The sequence below is a fragment of the Gallus gallus genome, chromosome 24, assembly GCF_016699485.2.
Source record: "Gallus gallus isolate bGalGal1 chromosome 24, bGalGal1.mat.broiler.GRCg7b, whole genome shotgun sequence".
Classification (NCBI taxonomy): Eukaryota; Metazoa; Chordata; class Aves; order Galliformes; family Phasianidae; genus Gallus; species Gallus gallus.
In genome coordinates this window covers 4,612,480-4,630,998 of record NC_052555.1, presented here as the reverse complement: position 1 = coordinate 4,630,998, position 18,519 = coordinate 4,612,480, and the positions used below count along the sequence as shown (strand labels likewise).

The 18,519-nt window shown below is 48.7% G+C and overlaps 2 protein-coding genes across 3 annotated transcripts; both read right to left on the bottom strand.

Moving 5' to 3' along the window:
- Window positions 1–3,023: 3,023 nt before the first annotated feature.
- Window positions 3,024–8,961, bottom strand: REXO2 (RNA exonuclease 2). Its single transcript, NM_001278120.2, has 7 exons — window positions 8,813–8,961; window positions 8,625–8,708; window positions 8,435–8,512; window positions 6,221–6,332; window positions 5,351–5,459; window positions 4,937–4,990; window positions 3,024–3,458 (listed from the first exon to the last, which is right to left on the bottom strand). Exons 1-7 carry the CDS (start codon window positions 8,945–8,947, stop codon window positions 3,329–3,331), a joined length of 702 nt encoding a protein of 233 aa, NP_001265049.1. The 5' UTR covers window positions 8,948–8,961; the 3' UTR covers window positions 3,024–3,328.
- Window positions 8,962–9,345: 384 nt separating this feature from the next.
- On the bottom strand, window positions 9,346–12,763 carry RBM7 (RNA binding motif protein 7). Of its 2 annotated transcripts, NM_001006318.2 has the most exons (5): window positions 12,602–12,763; window positions 11,837–11,999; window positions 11,180–11,273; window positions 10,593–10,686; window positions 9,346–10,141 (listed from the first exon to the last, which is right to left on the bottom strand). In NM_001006318.2, the coding sequence occupies exons 1-5, from the start codon at window positions 12,695–12,697 to the stop codon at window positions 9,749–9,751; spliced, it is 840 nt and encodes a 279-aa protein (NP_001006318.2). In that variant the 5' UTR covers window positions 12,698–12,763; the 3' UTR covers window positions 9,346–9,748. The 2 variants fall into 2 exon arrangements, with proteins under 2 accessions (NP_001006318.2, XP_015153481.1); XM_015297995.4 differs by lacking the exon at window positions 10,593–10,686.
- Window positions 12,764–18,519: the final 5,756 nt, after the last annotated feature.

Here is an 18,519-nt window from a genome sequence, read left to right as displayed (position 1 = left end):
TGCTGCTTGCGAAGGGTTTTCATGCTGTTTATTGAAGGTGTTTTATTTCTGAATTGTAGCTTCAGGTTAAATTCCTCCCTGTTGAAGCCGGCGGCTGCAGCAGCACCTCAAAGCTGCAGAGGTATTGGATGTGAGGGAGAGACTTTTTTCGTTGCTGAGAATCAGCATTTTGTGTGGTTTGTTGCCACCAGGAGCAGGATTAGAGTCCCTGCAGGAAAACTGGCAAGAATAGCTTTCTCTTTTTTCTTTTTCCTTTTTTTTTTTTTCTTTCTTTCTGCCTTTAAGTTGAGCAAATAAGTCAATGGAGGGAAAAATGGGGAGTGTGAGCGCCCAGCAGACTGGTGAACCATTCCTGTGCCTGTCTGCTTTTAGCTCAGCTCCACATCCCAGTTTGGTGCAGGAGAAGGGGCACTGCTGGCACCTCTGGGACTGCCCTCTGCCCCATTGGTGCTGGGGGAGAGCATGAGCAGGGATGCAGCCTTGGGGTGTATGGGGGTAGCAGGGATGCAGCCTTGGGGTGTATGGGGGGAGCAGGGATGCAGCCTTGGGATGTATGGAGGTAGCAGGGATGCAGCCTTGGGATGTATGGGGTAGCAGGAACGCAGCCTTGGGATGTATGGGGGGTTTCCTGGAGCTGCTCTGGACACTGCCAGGGTGCCTACCCAGTGGGAACAGCAAGCAAGCAAACCCTGTTAATATTAATGAGTCATGAAGGAGTATTGGTGTGGAATCAGCAGACAGCTGTGTTTAACTCAAGTGAGTACATCTCTGCAACACTGCGCCGCGTTTGCCCTATGCATAGGAGATAAGATATGTGTTGTTATACATAGGTCTACCATGTACGAAAGGGCATTTGTATATTCAGATGACTCAAGACATGATCTTGTCATAAAAGGCCAATATGTAAAACACACACTGCTTGTACAGTGGGAGCAGAAAAGCAACAGGTTTTCATTCTGTGTAGGAAAGTAAATGTGATTATCTTCCCCTCTCGTGCTGTTTTGGGTAGCAGCCTATAAGCACACGCTGCAGTACTGGGGTATGTTGCAACAGCAAAATGGAGATCTCTGAAAAACCACTTCAGGATCAGTGAGGGGCTGTGTGCTTCTTGCTTTCTGTGGTGTATTCAGCTCAAATGTGCTCTGTTTGCAATGTGTAGTTTTCCTCCTGGCCAGGCCCACAGGCTGACCCTGGGATGTATCTTGCTTGCTTGCTTGTTGCTGATAATGGCTCCTCGATTAGGATTTGGCCAACAGCTGCGATGCTGCAGAAAGCTGCACTGATGTGGATGGTGGGAGTGAAAGCAGGGAGCAGTGTGACCACGTGTGGGATTGACCGTGGCACCTGGCACACCTTCCAAGCGCCAGCCTCTATTGTAAACCCATGTAAGCTGAAGAGTGTTTGATTCACGGGCTGCCCTTTCCATATGTGATGAGTTCATGCAGAACAGGAGACCTGAATATGCATTCGGAGTCTCTGTCCCTGGAGATGCTCCAGAACTGTGGACGTGTGGCACTTGGGGGTATGGTTTAGTGGCACGGTGCGGTTGGGCTGGGGTTGGACTTGGTGACCTTGGAGATCTTTTCTAACCTTAATGATTCTGTTTATTTGAAAACAAATGGGTTCTGCTGGTTTGAGCTGAGCCGCACTCACGCCGATACTGTAACATGCTGTGCTGTGGGTGTTCCTCCCCATCAATTAGAGCTCCATCCTAAAAAACGAATGCACAAAATGGTTCAATGAGCGCATAACACTCCCATTAAATCAGTGTGACTCCTCATGCACTTCAAGTAAAGCCTGTACACTGTTTAGCAAGCTTTTAACCTATTCATTCACACTGCCAAGGGAGTCATGGAAATATTAGGCACTGTAAATGGAATTGAAAAGGGGAAAAACAAGGAAAATACATCATGAAATGAGAAATCAGCACAAGGGCATAGGGAGGTGCTGCCACAGAGTGGGAGGATGTCCTGGGAGGCCGAGGAACCCTGGTGCTCACTGGGCAGCAAAACATCACCAGCGATTAAAAACCAGGAGAGCCATCAGATCTCTCAAGAGAAGACTAAGAAGCCCACCAGCCCCTCTTCTGAAGATTTCAACAGGTGCTGATGAGAACTGTGGATGTGGACCTGCAGAGGAACGGCATCACTAGTGCTAGTGTGTGCCCTAGTGCTTCTCAGTGCACACCTGCAACTGACTCGAGATCTCATTGCACAGCAGAGCGGTTCTGTGCCAATTACTACAGCGCATTGTAATACAGATCTGAAAACTTGAAACACATTTTGGAAATAGAAGCCATGAGCTGAGAGAGGAGACTTGAATCGATTCTTCAGACAAGCACCCAGCACAGAAAAAGCAGCTGCACAGTTTAATTGCTGCTTTTATTCGTGCCACAACCACGCTACTTTTAAACATTTAAATATTTATTCTTTGTTTCTTTTGCCATTAACACTTAAATGCTTTGATCTCTCATATTGAAGAACTCCAGTTTTTTGCTTGCTGTGGAACCAGATTTAATTCAGAGCAAAGACAGCTCATAATCACAGCCCGTGAACGTGCGATCAAAGCAAATGAATACGTCTCTCATGAATCAACAAGCTAGCAGGGGACAGATTCAGACATCACCACAGCTCTGGGCCGGCACTTCAGACCCTTCCCCACTGCTATTTTCATTAGCAAAGAGCTTAATGTTGGTAAAGCTCTGCAGTACCTTCTCCTTAGAAGCTGCTACGCTGAAGTCATTACCAATGCAGCAAACACTGGGGACGTGCAGACGCAGAAAGATTCCATTACTTTTGTGGTTTTGCCCAATAATCAGCAATAGATCTTTTTCCTTCAGTCTCGATGTTTGTGTCTTTGCATCTTGGGATGCTACTGTTATCCCTGCTACACGCAGTGACCCTCCCTGCCACGTGATTTGCACGTTGCCATTAAGTATTGGGAAGTATATCGCCGTTCTGTTATAAAACAGAGAGTATCTGAAGAACGTACACATAACATAAAAGAAAGACTGTAGGAAAATGTCATCCTTCAACAGAACTGTTTTTATTGTGTAGTGAAAGACTGCATCTAAAACCAGAGGAAGAGGAATATCAAACAGCAGATTTTACCTATTAGGTATAAACAAAGAAGCTGTTGAGATTTGAATGTGTAGATTTCTTGCTCAAACCAAAAGGAAGCAGAGACTGAGACTTCCATCTGCATTTGATCAACTGTTAAGAAACAAGGTAACATAAGGGTGCTGCAGCGTCTCAAAAGACTGGCAAACAGAAAAGAACCTGGAGATAGAACTAGTATAGGCTGTGGGATGGCTTGGTAAGGTGAGCGATCAGCTGGCAGTTTTATCACTTTCTCCGTTCTCTATTAGTTTCCTTTTCTTTTCATCCGTTTTCCTCTTGAAGATGCTATCTCTGTAGAACTGAAGTTCTTTGATGCTTTCCCTGATGTCATCAAGCGCTCTGAAAGAGAATTAAGGAGAGTTTCAAAATGCCTGCACACGTCTCCAGCTACATCTAGATTCTAATGCTTCTAAAAAATTCCACGCAAGAAATAAAGGAATAAAACTCTGACATGCATGGATCACAAATCTGTCAGAAATAAACACAAGCCTCGCTATTCGTAGGTACTTGGAAAGCAATAAAAGTCCACCAAGGCTGACATACCAGAGAGTAATGTACAGCTTATTAGTTTGTGTCATTGTGGGACATGAAAGCTCTCAAAAGCCAGCAGGTTCTACAGCTTCAGCTATTAAAAGCAATTCACTATCGATCCAAGACGACAAAGAGACGAGGGCTCAAGAGACCTGTTTGCAGCTCCTGCTTTGGCCACTCATCTACTTTCTCCATCAGCACAGGTGACTGACTTGTTTGGACCCTGTGCCTTTTGTTACTGTGCTCTGCCTGCTCTGACTGTGAGGTCTGTGCAGTAGTAGTAATCTTACTGCATGTTTTCACTGTGCAGCACACCCACCTGTGACTTCCATCATCTCTACAATCATCGTTCCTTCTCTTTATATACCAGAGCCTACTCTCCTGCCTAGCAAAGCCACGTCAAAACAAAGAGGTAAAGATGCAGCTATTTCCTTTCACTGTCATTGAGGAAAGTCAGAGCTGTACATACCAGATAACACCTACAAAAAGCCCAGTGTAGGTGTTTTAGTGCACAGCTGTGCAAATTTAGTCTGAGCAGATGGAAGAGCAGAAGTGGACATACTCATTGTGCATATGGACTTAACAAAGCCTATGGATCCCAAGTTTTACACCAGACCCACCATCTCCTCTATTCAGAAGAATTCACAATATTAGCAAATGTAGCTTTCTAGAAGTTATGTGTTAATACTGCATAGCATATTTCCTTCAAAAACCTCAAAGCAAGCCCAACTTTTAAGGGTGCCTCAGATGCTGGCAGGAGCGTAACTCAAAATGAAACCTTTTCACAGAAAGGAGAACAAGCTCTCTGACATATTACAAACTCAGGAAATAGCCAGGAACAGAACGCTTATCTCCCTATGTGCAGTCTTCCAATTTTAGAGTATCTATGAACAACTTTTGCCCAATTCAAGGACAGAAAAGAAGCCCTGTTCAGCTAGCTTTTTCATGTGGTTTCTCCCCGTGATGCCTAAGAAGTGATAGATGTATCTACATTGCCAAACAAGCATTGTGGCTTGAATAGTAAACACATGGAATCAGAACAGATAAGGGCGTTTTTTGATTCTCTGTATTTTTGTGATTCCTTTCCTTACGCTACCCAGGCTTCTGGCTGGAGAATACAAACTATGTGACAGGGTGCACAATCGTACCACCTCTGCTGTCTTCTTCATTAGAACAAACATGACTGGAAATCAAAGGAAGCACACAGCTCCACATTCTGCCCATGAGGCGCAATGGTTCCTGCGTGACAAGCCGTGCTTTGTTAGAGATAAAAGTAGGAACCTCACCTGTGAGAAGCTGCTTTCTTTGGTGCAAATTCATATTCTTCTGGATACCAGCGTCTGTAAGTGGAAAGAAACCCCATTTTAAAAGGAAATTGGGATTCAGTAACGTGCCCGGTGGCTGCTTTGGGTTTGTTACAACTGGTGAAAGAAGTTCAGTTAAACTGGCACACAGAGAAGGCACAACCCTGTGAACCCAAGTGCTACAAACGCCAGAGGACGCCGCTCTCTGAGTTCTTTATGGCTCATTCAGTCCATCAGCCCGAACAGAAGAGAGGAAGATATGAAAGAACGAGATGGCCGCGCACAGCTGTCTGCCAGCAGCCTTCAGCCTTGTTTTAAAAAGGTGCATGTCAGTGCCACGTAACAGGCTTCCCTAGATTATCTTTTAGAGAGAGATTCAATTTGGAGAACATTTACCTGCAAAGTTCTTTGACGGTGCTCACATCAATGATCCTGTAATGAAGATGCCGCATGAACTGAGGCATGTACTTGTCAAGAAACTTCTTATCTGCATGAACAGAGTTACCTACAAAGACACAGAACAAGACATTTCTTCAAAGGCACTGCAAAGCTACTATGAGCATCTAAACTAGAAACAGGCTGAGCAAGCTTGGGAAAGATCATAGGGTATGAAAAGCTATTCACAAGCAGCTCATATATCTCATTTTCTAGCAAATATGATTGTAGAGGTTTGTCAGATTCTCATTTCAGGATCACACATGGTTTAAATACATAATCCCTACATTAATTCTTCAGTTACTACAATTTCTGTCGCACAGATAAGTATCAAAGCATTACACAAGAATCGGGTTTTCCACCGAGTGAAAAGAGGCATCGGTATTAATTTCATTTAGCCATAATCCCAAGGCCGTATGTAAATGTCCCGAGTGCAGTGCCAGGTAATGGGACAACTGGAAGATTCGTGTTTGATGCTTCGTTTGAAGGAAAGATGCTGTTCAGTTTACAGTTCAGATTTTTACAGTCACAGATTTCTATCAGCTGTTAAGCTGCCCTTCCCAATTATAATTGGACAATGAAGCATTAACGCTCAAAAGAACTTTCAGCTTCCTGCAGTAACAACGTGCGGTATCTGCTTTAGGGAATCAATAGAATAGATGATGCCATTACTAAACCTTTCTCCACTTGCAGATTTTGATTTGCATGCTAGATCTCTGCGCAGAAAACTAAAGCATCCCTGCCATGTGCATCAACCGGCCTTTCAGCATCCAGCTGGGAACTGCAGGAGGGATGACATTATTATTATTATTAAGAAAGAACCCATTTTACCTGCAAGAGGACAGAGACCAGGGGGTGTCTGTTGTCGTACAAAGGACAGAAACTCATACTCCGCCTGCTGCAATGAAATTTTACTCTCCTTCACAGCCTTAGTAAGGCCAGACTGCAAGAAAGAGCCATCCATCAGAAATGAGATAGACACATTATCTTCAAAGATATTTCTAGAAATCCTCAGCAGCAAAAGATCAGGCAGACATGCACTGCTTGCTCCCCAGCACGCCCGGATGAGGTAAGAGGACAAATTCACTTCACGTTTGATCATATTCTGGCAGATCCAATTGCTTTTGTTCACTCTGGATATCTTTAGGGCACCTCTTCAAGACGTACAAACCATCACAAATGGAGGTGACCACAGAACATTCCTAACGACAGCCACATTCCTCTGAGTTTCCTCCCCGTTGCTGAACTTTCTGGGGTGTCACTCTCAATTACTGAGACATTATGCAAGCCTCATTTACACACCTGCATGTACATGATCCAGGAGAGTATTATATTTCTGTCTAACGAGCAGCATTCGCCTCCCCAGCACAGAGTAGTACGTATAAATAAACAGAAATAATCAGAATCCTGGCTTAAGTGTTTATCAAGATTCCTATAAATCAGAAAAGCTCCTTCCTTCTTTTTTTTTTCCCAATAGTTAAATGTCAAATCTGCTCTAAGTGTTCTCAGTGATTTATTTCCATCTGGCTATGCTATATATTTCCGTGACTGTGCCGCAAAAATCTACTTGACAGATCCAAGTGGTGGTTAAAAAATTCATTATGTGGCTGCATTTTCATCTATATTCTAATTGCTTCTCTTTTCTTAGTCAATTAAAAATAAGTAGCTCCTCAGGAGCAGCGATAACGTACGCTACCATCTTCAATTCACTTGTGAGCTGAAGTTGAGTTTGTGTCCTCAACTGCAGAAGGGGAAAAGCTCCCATCACAGTAAATTAATATTCATTTTCCAAACCCTTGCTAATCCTTCCTAGGGAGAGTAAGATGCTAAAGGGGGGAGGAGGGAGGGGTTGTGAGTGTCTTAAAACTTCAGCACTTAATTGAAAACTGCCTTGAATTTAAATTTGTAATCAAGGATTTGAAAATCCATTCACTTTCTTGCTAAGGGCAAGGAGGAAGTTTTCCTTGGTGACTAAAAGAACCAAGAAATAATCTATTCTTGCAAAAGTTAAGTTTTCAGTGAAAAAAAATAATAAAACTAGGCTTACATCGCTGAGGGGGACGGGCAAAAGTACAGTAAATCAGTCTGTTTGGTTCTACAAGTGCCTTAATTTTCACTGATAAGTTTAGCCGGGGCTTTACAGCAGGTCTTGTTCTTCTCTGTAAGAACTGTTCTTTGCTTATTTCATGCCACACAGAGGAGGTCTGACAGGAGGAGCTGGCTGAGGAGTCCCAGGGAACTGAACCCAACTTCTTAATCTCATGCTGAAGGGCACCGTGCTTTGAATGTGGCAATTAGCAGTGGGTATCAGAGTGCTGGATCCTATTGTCGGGCTTTTCTGTCCAGGCCTTTCTCACCCTGTCTGCAGCTTTCCGTGTGCTGTTCCTCTGTCCCTCTCCTGGATCCATTCACTGCCTGTTGCTCTTTGCTGATGGTTCTCAAGTTAGAAAGCAGCTTTGAGCACTATTCTGACTTATAATCAGAGAATGGTTTGGGTTGGAAGGGACCCCCAAAGGCCGCCTGGTGCCACTCCCTGCAGTGCACAGGGACAGCCACAGCTCCAGCAGTGCTCAGAGCCCCGTCCAGCCTGACCTTGGCTGTCTGCAGGGACGGGGCACCACTGCCTCTCTGGGCAACCTGTGCCACTGCCTCACCGCCCTCAGTGCCAAACCTTCTTCCTTATCTCCAGTCTAAATCTCCCCTCTTCCATTTAGAAACCATTTCCCCTCGTCCTAACCCAACAGACCCTGTCACAGAGTCTGTACCCTTCCTTAGCAATAAGCCAGGATACCAACCCCACACCCCTCCGGGACAACCGAGCAGTCCCCAATGGTACAGAGACACAGACATGAGCTGCAGCGTGCCCTGGATGACACGTGGGACTTCAGGAACAGCGCTACACCACAGCAATTTGGCTCAGATCGCAGATGATGCTTCCTGTGTGCCCTTCCCTCTGTCCTGTGTTTGAACGCACAGCTGTCGTCCCTTCGTAGGTGAGAGCACCGCGAGCCGTCACTCCGAACCGCACCGCTCACACGGCCGTACCTTGCCGTGGTGCTCCTTGCACCACTCGGACATGCTGTCCAGCAGCTCGTCGGGCTGCTTGATGATCAGGTTGGGGCCCTGCGGGGAGGAAAACGGCGACGGTCACCGGAGCCCTTCCCGAGGATCGCTGCCCAGCTCGGCCCCGCGAGGGCTGGGGGTGCCGAGGCTCCCCGGGCCCGGCCGTGCTCACCTCGGCCAGCACGTTGAGGTCGGAGTCGGTGATGAGGCAGGCCATCTCCAGGATCTGGTCCTTCTCCACGTCCAGGCCCGTCATCTGCCACACAGCGGAGCGGCACCGTCATCGCGGCCTCCCCCTCCGCGGGCCGCCCCGCTTCCCTCCCCCCACAACCCCCTTCCCTACCCCGGCACACCCCGCACCTCCAGGTCCACCCAGACCATGCGCTGCCCCATCCCGCCGCCTCCGGCCATGGCCGCCGCCCACCGCCGGCCCCGCCACAGCCGCCCGGTGCAGTTCCGCAGGCGACCGAGGCCACCGCGGCTGCCGCCGAGCATCGCGGCCAGGCCGCAAAGCGCCGCCGCCGCACTACATTTCCCGGCAGGCCCCGCGGCGGCGGCCCCAGGGCGAGAGCGGGGGGAGAGCGCGGGGGCTGCTGGGAGGCGTAGTTCGGGCCGCAGGGGGCGCCGGGAGCGGCGGGCGGGGCGCGACGTGGAACCTCCCTCAGGGCACGGGGGGCTCCGCTGAGAAGACTTTACGTACAGCTTGAAATCTTGCTTGCTTCTACCCCTAGGTAAAGAGAAATGCGTGAGGCTGCAGCTGGTTCCTGCGTGGCTGCAGTTAAACCAACCTGGCTCCGCTTCCCAGCCACCGCGGGGACTTTTTGTGAAGGAACTGCACCACCAAAGGATAAAACGTGGGTGAGTTGGATGAACAAAACCAGACTGACACAGCGTTAAAAGGAGTATGGTTTATCCACAGGGAGACTTGGTAGGATTCTTCTCCAAGACAAAGGGTATACAAAAGGAATCATTTCCGTATCAAAACACGCTTGAGATGCCACAAAGCATCGCACCACTTAAAGTCTGTTTAAAAAGATGTGCGGCTACACCAGGAACAGGGAGTGCCTCCCTCAGCTGCACTACAAAAATACACAGACTCTCTATAATACACGATGCTTTCTCTTAAACCGTGGCACGTTTGTTTTCTTGCATAAAGCCCTGAGGTGTAGAGTTCACACGTTTAAAATCAAGCTGCTAGGTTTGGAGGATTACGACGTCACTAGATTTACAAACATTAAAAGGGAACTTTGATTTCTCTTTCTTTTGCATAAAGTTCTTCAAAGCCCGCTGCGTGTGTCAGTGCCGTGTCAGGCGCCAGCTGCCCTCTCTGTAGCTCTCCCTCCTGCTGTCGTAATCGTGGCTCCATGCACTGCGATTCCTATCGTCGTAGAATGGCTCATCTCTGCTCCCCCGGTAGTGGTGCTCAGAGATGTGCCCTCTGTCTTCAAAGCCGTAGTCATCCCTTTTGCCCCTGCCATAGTCAGACCCCCGGTCTCCTGCACGCTGTTCTCGGCCCAAATGCCTGCTGTCTGGGTAGTAGGGGTGGGAGCCCATCCTGCTCTTGCGCAGTGCTGCAACGTCCGGACGCCGCAGCATGTGGGAGGCTGATGGGTGACCGAGGGAGTGGCCGTGCTGGTACCCAGGCACAGCAAAGCCAGGCTGAGACTGCTGCCACACAGCGCCGTGCATCTGAAAAACAGAAGGAAAAAGGCTCGGTGGATTCAATGTGCTTTCCTGCTGGCAGTGCTCAAACTGTTCTATAGCGCAGCGTCCAGATACATTTCAAACTCCTGCGTCGGCCTCTAAGTTCCACATTAATCAAGCTGCAAATGCAAGGGAAAATGGAAATGCACCAACAAAAGGAGACTGAACACAGACTGGCTGCTACTGATTGCTTTATCTACAGCTCAGCTTGAAAAGCTCAGGGACTGCCCCAGCGTTAAACAACTCAGTAGAAGGAACCATCTATCTTCTAGAATTGTCAGTTCAACACTCCAAAAATACGTTCCTGTGATTTAATACAATAATTATAGGAAACATGTAAGTACTGAAAATTGGCAACAACTCCTTCGCGTGTCATCATCCATCAGCTGTGAGTGACTGCAGGGTTACACAGCATGAACAGAAGAGCACAGCTTACCCCTGCTTGTCTCTGAAGGTTGTCATGAGATGGCAAAGACCTGTGCATAGATGGGAACCCTGCTGCTACCATACTGTCTGTATTCCTGTCATGTCTGCAGGAAAAAAGATTAGGAAAGTTAGTCTTAAATGTTTCTAACATGAGACTATTGCCAGTCTAAGGGGCATTTGCTGCATAGTCACATTGCTACCATTAGGAAAAGGAAAAATAGGTAAGTATTACCCTTAACTCACTACTGTTGTGAGAAACTAGTGCAGACAGCTTGCATGGGGTATGTAGCAGCACTCGCTTCACATCACCAGATCTTTTCTATGTTTGTATGAAAACACCTTTTAATAAGAAAGGTCACTTGGGCACTGGTGAAACAGATCCTCTGGAAAAAACACGTTCGAGATGATGCTGTTCTTTTTTGCATTAGGTTTTTAGGTACTGAGAATGTAGGGTACGGAGGGTAGTAATAATGCAAGTACTTAATCCATAGGGAAGAAAGGTTAAATTGTGCTTGGAATGAGAATCAGAAAAGCTAAATGTGTGAATACGTTTTCCAACTTGAACAATGCATGTGTACTTCTGGTGCAGCCTCATACCTGCTGGCTAGATGTGGTGTGCCAGATGGGCCCAGGCTGGCTGCTCCATGCGGTAAACATGACGAATTACTGTCCTGAGATGCGTGGCTGCTCCCTGAGGAGAAACATGAGATCCACAAACACAGGTTGGAGCAACTTGGATATGAAATGAACTTGTAAGATGCTAACTGTTTCCACATGCTTAATTAGCTCTCAAGTATCATCAGCAATCTGCAAAAGTACATAACCCAGCTTCCAAAACAAGATACCGCAACTGCCTTAATGCCCAGCTGGGGAAGCTGCAATCAGGCTGTGAAGTTCTGGCCAACATGCCTTGCTTTACTGGAGTCAGATTCAGTGTTTAGCACTAGCATGATAATTCAGAAGGGCTTTCAAGGGTACAGAAAATAGTCAAACAAAATCAAAGAAAAGCCTCAGCTTGCCTATGCCCAAAACTGGCAGACAGATCCCCTGCCAAAGCACAAGGATAAAAGCACAATCCTATGTGACAGCACTGCTCTGCAGCATCACCGTGGAGCAGGTGAGCAATGCTGTGACAGAAGCACATGCAACAGCTGCTATAAGCCAATAACTGTAACTCTGCCAGATATGGGGGAAGGAAGGACGTGGCAGTTTTCTTTCCATCTACTAACAGAGTTACTGAATGTTCCTGTGTACCTGAGCGGAACTGAATGTTGATGGGCCGTCCATAGAGCTTGATCCCGTTAAGGAGATTCATTCCATAGGGGACAGATTCTTCATGCTTGAAACTCACAAATGCAAATTGCTTTTGTTTACCATCTTTATCTTTAGGGATCTTAACCTTAATTACTGGACCTGCCTGTGAATTATAAAGCAAAGCAGAGTTAGAGGACAAATCAAGCAGCTCCCTGAAAATGAAAACCTAAACCAAGCAGCACGTAATGGAGCAGCAGGAGGGTGCACCAGGTGACATCTGACTCATGGAACAGCTCAGATTGGAGAGGACCTTAAAGATTACCTGGTCCCAACCCCCAGCCATGGGCAGGGCTGCCCCCCACCAGCTCAGGCTGCCATCCCACCCGGCCTTGAGTGCCTGCAGGGATGGGGCACCCACAGCTCTCAGGGCAGCAGTGCTAGCACCTCACTGTCCTGTTCTGGTATCCCTCTGGATGACGTCCCTTCCTTGCCCCGTGTCAGTGGCACCACTCAGCTCGGTGTCACCAGCAAACTGCTGAGGGTAAACTCGATCCCACTGTCTGCTTTGGGCTGCCCAGGTGACGTCTGGGGCCGCACGTGAGGTGCCGAGCCCACGCGGGGGCGCCGCTCCGCACCCGGCGGAAGTTTGTCCGCCCGCAGCCACCGTACCCAACCTGGGCCCGCCCTGCTATGGCGCCGGGAGGCCGCCCGCCGGGCCCCGCCCCACCCGACCGAGTATAAAGGGCGGCGGGCGGCAGCGCCTACCTGATGGAACAGCTCAAAGATTAGCTCCTCGGTGACCTTGGGGTCCAGGTTCCCCACGAACAGCGTCCGATCCGCCTCGGCGGCCGTTCCCCCCATTCCGCGGCCGAGCCGCCCGCGCCCAACGGGGCCGCCGCTCGCTCCTGCGCAGGCGCCGAAGGGGGCGAGGTCACGTGGTGGACGCGTGCGCGCGCCGCCTACTTCCGGCGGTCCGAGCGGAAGGAGCGGGTGTGGGAGCGGATGTGGGGTTGTGGGCCGTGTTGAGGGGTGCGCGGTTGTGGAAGTGTGGTGTGAGCTCCTTTCCTTCCTCAGGAAGGAGCAGGGGGCCGCGTCGTGAGCCCGTACTCCCGCCAAGGTCCCGGTAGCCGTGTGCTGAAGTGCTTGCAATGAAGACAAGGCTGAGGGAGCTATAGTTATTTAGCTTGAAGAAGGGAAGGCTGTGGGGAGGCCTCGTTGTGGCCTTCGGGTGCCTAAAGGAAGCTACTAAGCTCGAGGAGAGTGACTTTTCACTCAGGCAGGTAGTGCTAGGACAAGAGGGAATGGTTTTCAACTAAAAGAGGGGAGGTTTGGGTTAGGTGTAAGCAGAAAATTCGTTTCTCACAGGATGGTGAGGTGGTGGCACTGCTGTCCAGAGAGCTGTGGGTGTCCCATCCCTGCAGGCACTCAAGGCCAGGTGGGATGGGGCCCTGGGCAGCCTGAGCTGGTGGGGGGCAATGAGTCCACAACAGGAGGTGGGGCTGGAGGGGCTTTAAGGTTCCTTCCAACCCAAACCCTTCTAGGACCTTGCCCTTAGTGTATGAGTGGTGGCTGCTGTTGGCTTAGCTGCATGAGCAAGTTCCTGCGGCTTCAGGTGAGGGTAGTGCACTCAGCAAAGCTGCTCAGTGCAGTAGGGGAGGCTGCTGGAGCACTCTCTGATGACAGCAACTGCTGCTCAGCACAACCAGCATGTTGACTGGTGGCTTGAGCTGTCTACAACACAAAGATAGATGCTGCTATACAGCAGGTCATTTCCATGCTAGTATAAGAGGCCTTCAAATAATTGCCAAATGGTTCTGATGAAACATCTGGTTTCAAAACTGGGATACAGATTCTAAAAATTAACTAAATGGGTGGCATCCAGGTGCAGGAAAGCTTGGAATGAGTCTTGATTCCTGGAGGGCTGAGAAGTTGTGATGGGAAGTTTTGTGTGTCTTGTCCTTAGGTTCTCAACCTTTTCTTCTTTCTACAGGTTGCTACTTTGAGAGCTGAGCTGCAAGCAGTAGCATGAGATAACTTTTCAGTGTGACTACAAATAGCTGTTGTGAAGCCAGGCATCCAGGATGGAGGATAGTTGAGTTGTTTGTTTTTTAATAATAAAAGGAAAAAAAAAAAAACCCACAGCATTGATTGGAGAACTGAGCACTTCATTTCTTCATTCTGTTTTATTGCTGCAATACTCATCTGATCGCCTCTACCATCCCAAGTACTGCCTGTTGTAATGGCACTAACCCAGGCAGGCTGCTTTGTATTCCTCCTTTAAGCAGCTGCATTACACTTTAATGCGAAGATGGAACTTCTGGCTTTATGTTTGAGCAGAGTTCTGGACAGTTATCTTTCAACTAATGTACTTCTCCAGTGTTTTGCAGAATAGCTCCCTTTTCCCATGTTGTCTCATTATATGGTAAGTACAGTTCTCAGCAACTGTAATCCCCTGAATATTTTAGAACATGCTAGATGTAAAACAAGGATATTTTCCATCTGGAAAAAAAAATGCCAAAAGGGGAAGTTCTACTTTCATTTTTCATTAGATTTCAATGTGTTATGGCATATCCTATTTTCTTGTTAATTAGACCCTGTTCATTTTCTTCACTTCATTACTTACTACCGCACCTAGAATTTATATTCATTTGGTTTAATCGTGTTCGCCTGGTTAAATTCTAAACAGTTACTCATTCAGAAAGGAAATTATTACCCTACTCTGCCAGGACTTCCACTTTGGCTTAATTTCCCTGGAGCCTCATTTACTTTCTTCTGTGTTTTTTTTTCTTACTGGGTCCCCTTGGGTTTGACTGGAATTGTTTGACAGCTTTACCATCATTGGCTTTCTATGCGTGGGCTGGGCATCTCCAAATGGGTGCTGCAGTTTTGCACTTTGTGCTATGCTCAACCTATCAAATGGAAAGCTGCAGGATGTGGTGATGGACTCCTGCTTGCTCGTGGCAGTCTTGCATGGCCCATACTTGAAAAAATGCCCTACAAGGGAAACTGTTTCAAATTTTGCACCTGTTTTTCCTAGCACTGTTTGCAACCTTGCCCACCACTGCCTGACACTTGAGAAAGCTGCATTCATGCCAAAACATGGAGGCAAGAAGAGCAAATAGTTCTCAAATCACTGCTTTTGCTCATGGGTGATGTCACTGCCTCCTTCCAGCTTGCAGGCTGAACAAGGAGCATGGCTGCTTACTGGCCTGCCTTACAGGTTGCTGTTCCTTGGTTACAGATCCCTGAGCCTCCCTTCCAGAGAGGCACGGGGCTCCAGCAGTGTCAGACGGTCCACGAACCCATGGTTTGTCTGTCCTATGTCTGCAGTGCAGCCTCAGAGCTGATTGCACGTTGGCAGCGCCTTCCCTCTCGCCTGATTGCACACGCTCCTCGGGTTATTCAGCTGCCTCGATGACTTCTCCGTGCAGATGACAATCTTTTTTCACTGCTGTGGTAATGGGGCTGCTCAATTGAAAGTGGATGCTTGAAAATTCTCCATGCCCTGCTATCCTGCCAGAAAACAGGTGCCCGTAATTACACCAAATGATAGAGAGATCAGTCAGACAAAGCCGTTGCAGATGACAATTCTTTCGCTGGAGAGCCTAAGAGAATGGGTCACACCAGCTAATACAATAACAGCACACCTTATCCCTACATGCAATTTTCATTAGGGCCATTGAACACCTGTGACTGACACACGTACAAAGAGAGGGCGAGAAGCAGAAAGAATAGCAGCTACAGCTACTAGCTGAATAAACTGAGCTGAAGCCAGGCTGCCACCATCTTTCAGCATCCTTTCTCATCCTTTTACATTGGCAGTGCTGTGCTCAGCCTGGAACTGCCCGCACTGCTCCCACCAGCACCTGCCATGGATGCTCCAGCCTCTGGTGCTGCACTTTTTTGCTGGAGAGAGCAAAAGGCAAGCATGATGCCCCAGCCTGCTGGCTGGGAAAGACTTTCAATTACTCTTGACAGGTTGCAACAGAAGGGTAATTGTAGCTACAAACTTCCCCATGAAGGGAATCATTGTGCTTTTTAAACAGACCATAAAAATCTCCAGCGATGCTGATGTTCGAACAGTTAAACAGCGATTAAAGGCACCCGCACTACAAGACCTGGGCATGTTATTTGCAGAGAACATGTCAGCAGCTGCTGGATCCCTGCATTTACTGCGCCTCTGTGACAGCCGCAAAGGTCTTTATAGAAACAATTATGTTATGCTCAGCATTAAGTACTGAGTGTCAGAGAGGTTCTGCGGTCTCCAGCACAGCGCAAAGTCTGCATTGGTGCAAACATTACAGCACAGCCCCTGGGAGCTCCTCCGGGGCTTTTTATGAAGTTCTTACCAAGAAAATGAGAGGAAACCCAGCGGAGGTGGACAAAACCCTCTATTTCCTCCCTGATCTTGTTGTGTCACATGAAACCTTTACGATACTCACAATCCTTGACTCATTTCAGCCCTTCAGCATCTTCATGTGCTATCGCTTTTATTTTATGCTGGATTGTTCTGGCAGAAATAGATTTGTGAAGGGCCTTTCTTTGTATAGACCCAGTGAGAGCATTCCCAGAACCTGCGTCGCTTTCACAGCTCCTCTTTCTCAGCCCAGTTTCCCCCCCAGCAAATAAACTTGCTGCATTTCACTCTCATTCACGACCGATATCCCCCCCATGACCAATATCCCTACACGTGTTTTCTGCTGTTCTCTCCATTTTTTTCTCCCCCCCCCCCCCCACTGTTTTACTTCTTCCATAACACTTCCTTTTGCAATCCCACAGCAGCCCCTGAGCCGCACAGTCCCCTTTACAAATGACTGTGATTAATGACAATCCCTGGGTTCACGTTGCACGTCCACAGCTTTACAGTAATTGACAGCAGTAAAGCAGTACAGTGCGAATCAGCTCACCGACCACGGCCCTGAGCGGCACATCCCCATATTTCCCGAACACCTCCAGGCACGGTGACCCCACCACCTCCCTGGGCAGCTCTTTCAGAGGAGAAATCGGTCCTAACATCCAACCCGACCCTCCCCTGGAAGCAACGCGGGGCCGTCACCTCCCGCACCCGGAGCCGCCGACCTCCGCACCCCGCGCTGTTCGCTGTTGCGGCCGCGCGGTGTCAGCATCGCCCCGCGCCGCCTCCATCGGCCGCTCTGAAGCTGCGCCGGCTCTCGGCTTTGCAATACGGAGATGCCTGAGGAACCCGCAGGCTGAAGGATCCCGAGGTGACTTTGCCCCGTAAACCCTGCTTCCCGTGTCGCGTGCGTGCATGGCCGGAGCTGCTGACGCGAAACCAACTGCCAAAGGTATGAGTGTTAAAATAATGCCAGCTCGGACGATGAGTGCACTAAACGGGCTGCTCCATTATAGCGTCTCCCTGGAGGCCAGGGCTGAAAGGTCTCTAAAGTGCTCCTCCTGACCCTTGGGGCTTCTTTGCACTGGGATGTAACCATGCAGCACACCGTAAGTGTTTCCCCCTTGCCATCATACACAGGTCATGGTGCACTAGAATAAATCGTGGTGGCATCAGGGTTTTGTCCCTGCCACCTGAAATGGGAACAGAGAGAGGTGTGTGTTTTTGTAGCGCACAGACCTTAGCTTGGTGCTCATGTGTACCTGTCCCCACTATGAGCTAGGGTCTGCCAAGCTGCTCTTGGGCTGCTCAGGGCATTTCTGTGCCAGAGCAGCTGTCCTGGGGCCTGGATTCAGGCTGAGCAGCTGCAGGGCAGAGCCAGCCCCTGCCCAGCCCTGGGCTCAGGAATGGTTCCCAAAGGGGGAGGATTTCTGCCTCCTGTTCAATTCTGGGTGCTTAAGGAAAGACTGAAAATACTGCACACTATGCCAAGGCGCAGCCACCCTGCCTCATCCCCCAGGTATGTGTGCCAGGCTGCAAGGGGAACACCCTCACCAAAGGGAAGATGGCAGCAGCAAAGCTAATACTGAAAATGAAAACCCAGTGGTGCTGCAGCCTGTGCCCCTAGGGAGAGCACAGAGGATGTGGATGAGCACTGATGTTGCCCTGCCAGCCCCAGGCTTGCTGCAGGTCTCAGAGAACAAAGCCAGGTCTACGTGCTTGTGAACTTGCCCGGAGTTTAGATTTATTATCTTTTAGGATATTGGGCTGAGATCTGTAAAAGCAGATTGCTATTGGCAGAAGAAGGTTCCTGCTCCTTTGGCTCATTCCTGGTGCCCTTCACCAGCACAGCTCCTGTGCAACTGCCTGCGCAGCCTCCCTGTGCGTTCCTGCCTCCCCACTTTCTGTCTCTATTGAAATCTCAATGCTAGACATCTGATTTCCATTTTCCCTGGTACTTTTAGTTCAATCAAAGTATGTGATTAGGGCTCTGTGGGCTCCATTGTCATCTCTACCTAAGTGCTTCTCTGATTGATATAAACAGCATTTCGATATTTACGCTGTGGTGAGTGGAATGTGTTTCTCTGGTTACTTTGCTGGATAATGCACAGTATCTGCCACTAAAGGGAGGAAAAATTGAGAAGAAAAGAAAAAGTTCCAACAGAAATGGCATAGGGAGGGGAAGGACAGAAGGCTGATAGGACAGGGCTGTCTCTCATCCTAGGTTCATCAGCATCATAAGGAGCACCTGCAGCCTTGGGTGTGGCAGCACTGTGGAGGTGATAAAGGGTGTTTGGGAAGCAGGGGGGTGCTGCAGCGTCTCTGGGCT

Bases quoted from the DNA above. Each gene is read 5' to 3' on its own strand.
- RBM7 (NM_001006318.2), bottom strand. From the start codon at position 12,697: ATGGGGGGAACGGCCGCCGAGGCGGATCGGACGCTGTTCGTGGGGAAC. The intron at 11,274-11,836 runs GTACACAGGAAC...GTTTCTCCTCAG, and splicing joins CAACATTCAGTTCCGCTCAG to GGAGCAGCCACGCATCTCAG. The intron at 10,687-11,179 runs GTATGAGGCTGC...TTTTTCCTGCAG, and splicing joins ACACCACATCTAGCCAGCAG to ACATGACAGGAATACAGACA.
- REXO2 (NM_001278120.2), bottom strand. From the start codon at position 8,947: ATGCTCGGCGGCAGCCGCGGTGGCCTCGGTCGCCTGCGGAACTGCACC. The intron at 6,333-8,434 runs GTACGGCCGTGT...TCTTTCTTGCAG, and splicing joins GCAAGGAGCACCACGGCAAG to TCTGGCCTTACTAAGGCTGT. The intron at 3,459-4,936 runs GTGAGGTTCCTA...ATTCTCTTTCAG, and splicing joins AAGAAAGCAGCTTCTCACAG to AGCGCTTGATGACATCAGGG.